General features: G+C 28.1%; 1 protein-coding gene across 2 annotated transcripts; it reads left to right on the plus strand.

Moving 5' to 3' along the window:
- The first annotated feature begins 8,277 nt into the window (after positions 1–8,277).
- Positions 8,278–9,931, plus strand: LOC120076436. Of its 2 annotated transcripts, none has more exons than XM_039030262.1 (2): positions 8,278–8,592; positions 9,405–9,931. In XM_039030262.1, exons 1-2 carry the CDS (start codon positions 8,344–8,346, stop codon positions 9,750–9,752), a joined length of 597 nt encoding a protein of 198 aa, XP_038886190.1. In that variant the 5' UTR covers positions 8,278–8,343; the 3' UTR covers positions 9,753–9,931. The 2 variants fall into 2 exon arrangements, with proteins under 2 accessions (XP_038886190.1, XP_038886191.1); XM_039030263.1 differs by having other exon boundaries at positions 9,414–9,931.
- The last annotated feature ends 284 nt before the right edge of the window (positions 9,932–10,215 follow it).

The following is a 10,215-nucleotide window of genomic DNA, read 5'->3' on the forward strand; positions in this document are numbered from 1 at the left end:
TATGTGATTTATTCTTAATTTAATACAACACAATAATGAAGCAACAAAAACCCATCACACATTGTAATGTAGAGTAAAATTTTAAGACAAAGACAAAATATTTAAAATTGTCACGATAAAAATAAGTCAAAATCAGAAGTTTAAGAACACTAATATGATTTATTATGTGAGAATAAGAAATTTGAACCTCTAATTTTTTGGTCGAAGAAATATCTTAAGTAGTTGAACCACTATTTGTCCAATAAATAGAAGTTCAATATTATTTATCGAGAAAATCATAGATTTGAACAAAAGCTTGCAGGCTCATGTTCACTATAATAAATTATTATTGAACCTAAAAGTGCTTTAGCTAAGGTAACATTAGGGTCCGTTTCGAGATCAAAATAACTTTTGTCGTGTTTAAAAGTATCTTGTAACATGTTTTTAATAATTCAAAATTAAATTTGATTATATAAAAATCGTATTTAAAAATATAAAATCAATCCCAAAACTGATTTTGAGTGAATAAAGACATGTTTCATAGTGATTTTGAATATGAAAAAAGTGATTCTAACTATTTCAAAATCACTCCATGTTGTTAATCTTTTAACTTTATACCCTTGTAAATGTCTAATTAAATTACATAATTTTCAAATATCTTTCTATTATCTATTTGCACACACATGCCTAAACAAAATACATTCATATGTAACTATCATACAAACACGTTTATATAATATTTAATAAAAGAAACTCTTATTGAGTTGATTATAAATCTATGAAATGACACAATTGAGACTAAAAAAATATTGTTTCTAATTTGAAAATAATTCAATAAATAAGATATCAATTACCAATAAAATATCGATAATTTGATTTTTATATCCAAAATTCTTGAAGTTAGAAAAAACTTGAAAACTTGGTAACACTTCTAGAACAAAAGCGAGTTCCTCATGATTTATTGAAGAAAAAAAATTTGGATGCTCTCTTCGCTCATTTATCTGGGTGTAATTGTCCAATAAAATTCTGTCATATGAAAAAAAAATTCAAAAAAATTGAATTGTTTTTTTTTTAATTTTTTCTTTGTGTCTAAAAAGAGAGATGCACATCATGTCTGTACCTAACTAAGGTTGTACATGAGTTGGATTGGATTAGATTAAGTGTATTTTTTGGACTAAGCCAAAAACTCGGGTTGGTTGGGTTGGCAACCCAAAGGACCCATATAAAGTCTCATACCCAACCCAATCCAACCCTTAAATTCGGGTTGGGTTGTATTGGGTTGTCGGGTTATAATTTATTTTTTAATTAATCTAAAATACATAAATTTATCTACAACACATGACTAATAATTAAAATCTCCTAAAATTCAAAGGTTAAATACCAAATATCTATGATATTTATTACAAATTTTGAATAAAGATAAATATCATAACAATTTTAAAAGAAAAAATATTAGAATATTTTAAAATAGTAGTCAAGCTTTAATCAAAGAGAAATATATATATTCATTTTATTATTATATATGTAATTCGGGTTTGGTTGAGTCCACCTGATTTTTACTCAACCCAACCCAACAAATATAGAAAAACTCAACGCAACACAATCCAAAAACAAAACGAACTCAATCCAACCCAACCCCTATAATTTAGATTGAGTAGTCCAGATTGTTCGAATTATCGGATTATTTGAACACCATTAATTATTATTGTTTATTGAGCAACCTACAAAAATCAGCCTCTGTTGGTTATCTCGTGCGAGCATGTTAAAGAGATTAAGTGAGGAATGGAATTTTGTTGTGCATCATAAAAATTGCTATAATAAAAAAACGTTTGAGATGAATTTCTATAAAGTTTTTCTAAGATTAAGAAATATATATATAACCTCCGGCTTGATGAATAGTTTTCAAATTATTATAGTCATCATGACAAATTTCTTTTTTAAAAAATCGATTGAAAATTATACCCTCTATAATCCCTCTATATTTTATTTCCAAATCATTATATTTTAAAAACGGTCTAAAACATTCTATTAGTCTAAAAATTAATAACGTTGGATTGATTCTAGTAGAGAGAAAATTCCTAACAATGTTTCCTTTCATAAGTTAAGCTCGATAACTTTGATCCATATTTTAACCTATCATAGACTCGTAACATGTGGACTTGTATATTTTAGTCTCTGAATTGATAGAAAATTTTTTAGTGCTACAATAGAATTACCATGACATGACCATTTAAAAATAACGTAGAGTCCACAAAATCGAATAATATAGGGTCTTATGAAACTTGAATTAATAGTAGAAATAGTTTTGAGTTTGTTAATCTCCCGACCATTTAAATCAAATTACATAAACCTAGACCTACGAACAATAGTTTTCTTATGAAGGCACATGTATATCTAAATGGCTAAATTATATATAAAAAATGTCCTTGAACTTTGTACTTTGTGTAAAAAATACCTTTAAACTTTTAAAAGTTTCACAAATATCCTTTATTGTTAGTTTTGGATGGAAATCGTTAGTATTTTGTTTAAAAAATATCTCTTAACTTTCAAAAGTTTAAAAAATACCCTTAAACTTAAAAAAATAGTTTACAAATACCATTACTGATAGTATGAGTACTTAAATTGTTAATACCTCATTACATAACATCTCTAAACTTTCAAAAGGTGCATGAGTATCTTTAACTTAAAAAAAAAAGTTGAAAAAATGTTATTATTTATCTGCACTTCATCACCTCCCTCTTCCAGTTCAGATCTCTCTCCTATAAATCTATGATCTAAAACTTCTTTAATTTTCCTCTATCTTCCCTCTTTTTTTTAATATTGGCTCTTGTTGAAAGAGTAAACTAACATGCAGCGAAAGAAATCAGATTTAATAAGCACTCTAGTTACACTTAATTTGAGTTTAAAAACATGCATTAAAACAATTTTCAAAAGAGGGTTTCATGAGCATATTACCTTTGATGAAAACCCTTCAAATTCTATCTGAATTCTACGAATTTATCATTCAATCTTTTAGTAGACCACTAAGATGATCTTCTCTACTATCCTCAGCTTGGATTGCGTGGTGGAAACACTGAATTAAGGGCAATTGATTAGGGAAAGGGGAGTTTTGGTGAGAATAGCAGATTTTCTGGAAAACCAGTTGCATGAATCACAAATCTGATCAAATCAGATGTATTTAAGGAGGTTTATCATGCAAGCACTTCAATCTCAACATATTGACACCTCAAAAGTTGATTATGAGTGGGCTAGGTGTTTATTAAGGGATTAACCAACAAATGTTGGATCAATCCACTAACTTTCATTTTTCTAATTTTAAAACCATTTTTCAATTTAATTTTAATTTACTAAAATCAAATTTAATCAAAATTGAAATATGAATTTCAATTTTGAATTTCAAAAATCAAAAATCAAATTTTTTTATTTAAATAATTAATTAAACAAAATTAATTAATTAATTAAATAATAATTTAATATCAAATATTAAATTAATTAAACACCTAATTTATACATGAATCCTATTCATGTTAATTGATATTTAAATCAATATTTAAATATATTAATCTCTCTAATTTCGTTCAATTTCAACAAAATTAAACGTTTTAATTGTATCAAATACAATTAATTAAAACCCTTATTGAACTTGAACACTTTAAATTCAAAACCCTAATTTCAAATTTGAACATTTCAAATCTGCTCAATTCACTAATCCAAAATATAATTTACGAGCTTGTAGAGGGACCTTATAGACCTACAGATCATGAACTCCAACGATTTGAAATTAATTAGCTAAACTGTTTAGACAAAATTAGTCAATATTCGTTAACTACTGAGACACACCATTATAGCTTGATAGTTGCACTCTCTACATTGTAGATATATTCCTGTCCACTTTAACCATAATTAGTAAGTCAATTATTCACAGGTTGTTCGTATTTACAACTAGGTCAAAATTACTGTTTTGCCCACCACTATAGCTTGATAGTTGCACTCTCTACATTGTAGATATATTCCTGTCCACTTTAACCATAATCAGTAAGTCAATTATTCACAGGTTGTTTGTATTTACAACTAGGTCAAAATTACTGTTTTGCCCCTATAAAAGCTTCTTAAGCTCCCATTGATCCTCTATAAAACAATTTGGTTTATAGTCCAACTAATGAACCAAGACCCTCTCGATCATGAGAGGGCGGGGCCCCATTGTTCAAGACCAGGAATCAGTACTTAAGAGAACAACCTATCTGCTAACCTTAAGTGGGGTAAGAGTGAATTCTATCTTCCAGAACTATGTCCCCAGCTATCTATCCGGTCTTATCCCTAAAATGGGAGGCTTATTGAGCAGTATTGTTGGACTACTCTCACCTAAGCAGATCAAAGAATAATCTCGAATAAACAGGAGTTTATAGTTAGCTTAAGATTAAGATCAAGTTACCCTAGGTCATCGAATTTGAAATAGTCAGTTTAACCAGTAAACAGTCATTATAAAAAAAATGAATATTTCAAGGTCTGGTCTTATGCAAACTCATGTATAAAATGCCTACTCTCACATATCTTCACATGAATGATTTTGGGATCACATTATTTGTATCAGTATAAAAAGTGGGCCGCATCTAATAATGTCACCAAGATGAGGTACCTAATCTCATCCATATACTTATAGAACATTTTGGCTATATACTTAAAATTTGATCCACTTTTATGTCTCCACTTAAAGTTAAAGTATTCATATTATTAAAGCCATGGATTTGTTTATTGGATTTTTATAACAGAATTCAATAACAATTTATTGAATGAAATAATCAATAATACTTTTATTGATGAATAGAATATGTTTTCAATATTTACGAATTGCGAGTTTTAAGGACATTACACCGTTCACCCAATGCTTCTTGACTTTTTTTTGCATAATAGCATCGCAGCGCTATTCTCAGAGTCGTGATGCTACCCCTACGAGTAGAAAAGGATTTCTTTAATTTTTTAGCAAAGGGAGGTAGAATTTCATATGGAGTCCGATGTTTCTCCCAATTTCTTCATCTCCTCTGTAATTATGTATCAATTAGGTTAGATTTTTCATTTTATTTCTGGATTGTAAGCAAATGAATGGATCTTCTTCATCGATTTTTCTATGGATTTATGAGGTAAACCTTCAATTTTGTTTCTAGTTCAAGAATTCTTTGCATATTTCTTGAGATTTCTGCTATTCTTTGACTAATTTCAACCTGAATCTATGTTCCTTTGAATCAATTTGAACTTCTAAAAGCATGTTTATAGATCTTTATCTCATGAGCATGTAATCCTAAGACTCTTAGTTTTGTTACAGTCTTGCATGAATATGTTGCTTTAAATGCATTCTTGCATAAGAATGTCTAGCTAAGATCTACTAAGTGGCAATAGTTAATTGTGTATTTGATGGCAATTCCTAGAATACATTAATTGCTAGATTCAAAGATAATTTCAACTAATTAAATATGGCTTTCTTGACAATTAATTGACACAATTGAATCCTTAGACTTAATGCATGTGTTTTTAATTCTATATGACTACTATCGAATCCAATAGGATTAAAAGCATATAGGTGGATTCGGGTTAGGTCTTTCCAACTTTAATCAATGCTTAGGACGCTTTCTTGATTAGATTTTTGTTAGTTGTCTGCCATTGTAGAGGCTAGCTTAGTCAAGTCAAGTGAGTAGTTGTGTGCATAATTCGATTGCATAATTAATTTGTGGGAATCAATGATAGAAATTACATTGAATGTCTAACTTGTTTTAGAAACTAGATTGGCCAATCTTTGTTTACATTTACCTCCATCTTTTAATTTTAAGCATGTTTCTCATTTTATCAGAACCCAAACCCCGCATTTTTATCGCTTTTATAATCGAATTTAGCGTAAGAAAAATCAGACATTAGCCTCTTTGTGGATCAACCCCGTACTTGCCACTTATGCTACTTGTTAGTATAAGATGTAGGTTTCAGTGATTTATAAATATCTTTGTTTCTGTTTGGAGTCGAATTAACGACATTGACTAAGAGTCGAACATATTGCAATAACTTGTTTACAACATTTTCTAAAATTATTGCGATTGATATTCATTGGAGCGATTTGCTAATGACGTATTTAAAAAATGTTACAAATATGTCTATTACAACGCTTACATTGCAACATTGTTATTAATTGTTGCAATAAAGTCTATTGAAACAATTAAATTATATTATAGCTTTAGATAAATGGTGCTTTGTTCTGTTAGTAGGGAAAATGGTGAAAAAGCTAAAGTTGTTACAAGATTCACCAACACTAGCAGATCCTCCAATCCTTTGATAAGAAATCAGGACTCCCATTTCTCTCTCTATATATTCTTTGATTCTCTATATTTTGTTTATCATGTATTTTTTTAGATGATAATATGTATATTATTTGAACATTCTTCTATTTTGAATGCTATTTTTATTTAAATTTCATGTAATATATTATACTTTATAAATATATACACACTTGAGAGATATCGTTTTTAGAAGCATATATTTTGTATCAATAATTAATTATAACCTTTCATTACTTTTTTTAAGATAGTAATGCGATATATTACGAGAAAAAAAAAGTTAAAATGATTGACCCATAGAAATTTGTGAAATTATTGTATTTAAAAAGTAGTTACAATATATAGAAAGCTGTTACTCGATTTCATAGACCACACAAAATGTTGTTATAGACTAAGATGTTTGTTGCTATAAACCAAAAACAATGTTACAATAGACATAACCATTTGTTGTTATAAACCAAAATAAGTGTTGTTATAAACTAAAACATTTGTTGCTATAAATCGAACAAAGTATTGTGTTAGATCAGGATATAGTCGTGGTTTTAATTTTGATTCCAATGATTTTGAAAAACACTACAATTGACCTTTCAACACTTGTTATACCAGAGGTTGAGAGACTATTGCTATAAATGTTACATAGTTAAAAATTGCTACTATAAACTAAATAAACCATTGCTATAGGTTGCTTTTTTTTTTTTTTTTTTTTTTTTTTTAAATTTTATTTGTAGTGTATTTTCAATATTCTAGCTTAACTAAATCAACCAAAGGACCCCACATAAAATGAATCAATTACTCGAGAAATATTTTAGTCAACACTTTTAACTATTACAAAATTGACCTATAAAAAACATAGAAAGGAAAATTATTAGAATAATACTCAACTCCTCATATCGAGAAGCTGTAAGTCTTTTCTTGTACAAATTACCATTACATTTTTTACAAATATTTTTAGATAAATTGTAAAAACCATCCCTCAAATATATTAGTAATTACAATTACATCTTCAAACTTTCGATGGTAAAAATCGAGCCCTTAAACTTTTAGGTATTAAAGTTGGACCCTTAAGCTTATAATAAATGTAGAAATTAGAATCACAAATGATAAAAATTGAACTCATAAACTTATACAAATGTTACAATTTATACAATTACGTAAGTTTGAAAGTCCATTTTGATCAAATTTTAACACTTACATAAATTTGTGGGCTTAATTTTTAAAATTGAAATTAGAGGTGGTTTTTGCAATTTGCCAAATATTTTTTCATTAGAAAAAGGGACAATTGTAAATATAACAATTAGACTCAAAGTATTAGCAGATATAGCACAATGTAAAATAATTTATAGATATAACAAAATTTAAATTCAGTCTCTTAGAATCTATCAATAATAGACTATATCGCTGGTAGAAGTTTATCTGTAAAAAAATCTATCACTGAAAGATTTTACTATATTTGTAATTCTTTAAAAATGTTGTTATACATTTAATTATTATATGTAAAAATGCTATACATTGCAATTACTCTCGTAAAAAAGAAAACAATAATCATCTCTCACCTCTTTTTTTCTACATTTTTCTTTTCTAGTAGTAGAAACCATAATGGTGATGAGTAAGGAGATATCTACTCACTTGTAAGGAAGTAAGCATATAATTTATTTGATTATAACATAAAATAGGAAGCAATCAAATATTAAAGTGGAAAAGAAAAAGAAAAAAAAAAAGATATGAACTTTAAAGAGAGATGTGGTGATGTGTGTAGATTTGGGCATAAATGCAAAAGGGAAAAAAATAGAAAGAAGAGAGAGTAGGATTTTTGAGGCATTAAAGTGATATCCACTTGTCAACTTAAATGCTTATCTAACTTCCAAATGGGTTTGATGGAACCCAAAATTTAATAAGGGAAAACTCTCTCTCTTTTGCATGTTTTTGATATAATATATATATATATATATATATATATATATATATAATGAATCCACAAAAACATTAGAAATGAGAGACTTTTTTCTTTCTCTTGGTCTCTTTTGTAAAGAGAGAGTGCTTTAATTTCATGATTATTGTTTTAATGTTGTTGGATATGGAAGTTCCTGAGTTGTCTTTAGCTCCAACAACCCAATTTGTGAAAGGTGATGAGATGAATTCTTCTTCAAAAAAATTAGTAGAAATTAGCAACACATGTTCTAGGAAGAGGAAGCTTCTTCACCATGATCATCAACACTATATTAAATCTCAAACAAGTGTTGATCTTCAACTCAAAGATCCTCTTCCTCTTCATTGGGAGCAATGTCTTGATCTTCAGGTCTCTCTCTCTTCATCTTTTTTCTTCTTAAAATATGACCTGACAATTGCAAGTTACTGATGTTTTGTCAATGCGATTATAACTTAATTGATATAGAGTATATGTTAACGACCAAAAATTCTATGGTTTAAATCCTTTTTTTTCGTTGTACGTGGCTTACACTCATAATTTCACTTTTTTCTTTTTAACTTTACTATTAATGTTGTTTTGATTCTCCTTGTTAGTTACATCTTTTATATTTTTCTTATGGGAAAACACAACATTATAATATAAGTGTGGAAATAGAGATGAATTCAAATTAAACTTTCAATCTTAGTTAAAAAAAAAAAATTGGGTGTGGCTTTTAACTTCTTTAGTATAAAAATTGTAGGAGTGAAGTTTTGAACCATCGTCTACAACAAAAAGAAATGATTGTCTCTATAAACGTTAAGTTAGGTTCATGTTGATGATATTTTTAATCGTGAACTATGCTCATATTGGGTAAACCTAACATTTTCTCTCTCTTCATTTTAACAACATTATAATCTAATTTTAATATAGGTTAATTGCAATGGGTAACATTTTGAGAGATAATAATTAAGTGTATAATAATATTTTTTAAAAAATTGCAAATATAGCAAAATCTATCAACACTCTTACCAGTGATATGACTTATCACTGATTGACTATCTAAATTTTGTCATATTTGTAATTTTTTTAATATTATGCTATATTTGCTAATACTTAAAACTTGATTACTATATTTGTAACTGTTCCTTTAATATATATATATATATATGTATATAGCTATATAGATAAAATTTGGGGGTTAGCTTGTGCAGTCAGGGAAAATGTACTATCTAAACAGAAAGACATTGAGGAAGAGTTGGAATTGGCCAAAAGATGAAGATCATCACCAAAAGCTAGAGTTGGAGTTGGAGCTCAACAACATTAATAGTACTTCATCATCAACAGTTGATAATTTGATGAATCTCAGACATGCAAGTTCTTCTTCTTCAGAAAGCAGCAACATGGTGGCTTTGCCTTGTATCAATTGCCACCTCCTTGTTATTCTCTCAAAATCTTCCCCATCTTGCCCTAATTGTAAGCACCTTCATACCCTTTTTCAAAACCCTTCTTCACCCAACTCCCCTCCCAACACCTTGCCCCTCTTGAACTAGCTAGACACAATATGCAACAACTCGACTCGACATGACACATCTTAGGTTTAAAAGAGGAGATATATCGTTTGAGTTGAGGTGAATTGGGTTGAATTGTATCGTAATTTATGATGACTGTAAAAAATTGGTGTAGAATGTTCTAGAAGCTAATTAAAAATTAGAATGTTGGAGTTTATTTATTTTTTATGTTGGATAAGAATTTTGTTTTTATTTTTCTAAACAAATTTAATCTTTTCTGATGCGCTTTTTGAACTCATTTAGATTATCTTTTCAGAGGAGAGTTTTTACCCAAATCAAAGATAAATCATAATGTATTAAAAAGGGAGATTTTCAAAAATAGAAAAATAATGAAAAACTATTTATACAAAATAACAAGATTTAATTATTTTAGGCTTCTATCAGTTTCTATCATTGATAGACACTGATAAACTTCTATAAACCTCTATCAATGATAGACTTTTAT

Source organism: Benincasa hispida, chromosome 4, assembly GCF_009727055.1.
Source record: "Benincasa hispida cultivar B227 chromosome 4, ASM972705v1, whole genome shotgun sequence".
Lineage (NCBI taxonomy): Eukaryota > Viridiplantae > Streptophyta > Magnoliopsida > Cucurbitales > Cucurbitaceae > Benincasa > Benincasa hispida.

Bases quoted from the DNA above. Each gene is read 5' to 3' on its own strand.
- LOC120076436 (XM_039030262.1), top strand. From the start codon at position 8,344: ATGATTATTGTTTTAATGTTGTTGGATATGGAAGTTCCTGAGTTGTCT. The intron at 8,593-9,404 runs GTCTCTCTCTCT...TTTGGGGGTTAG, and splicing joins AGCAATGTCTTGATCTTCAG to CTTGTGCAGTCAGGGAAAAT.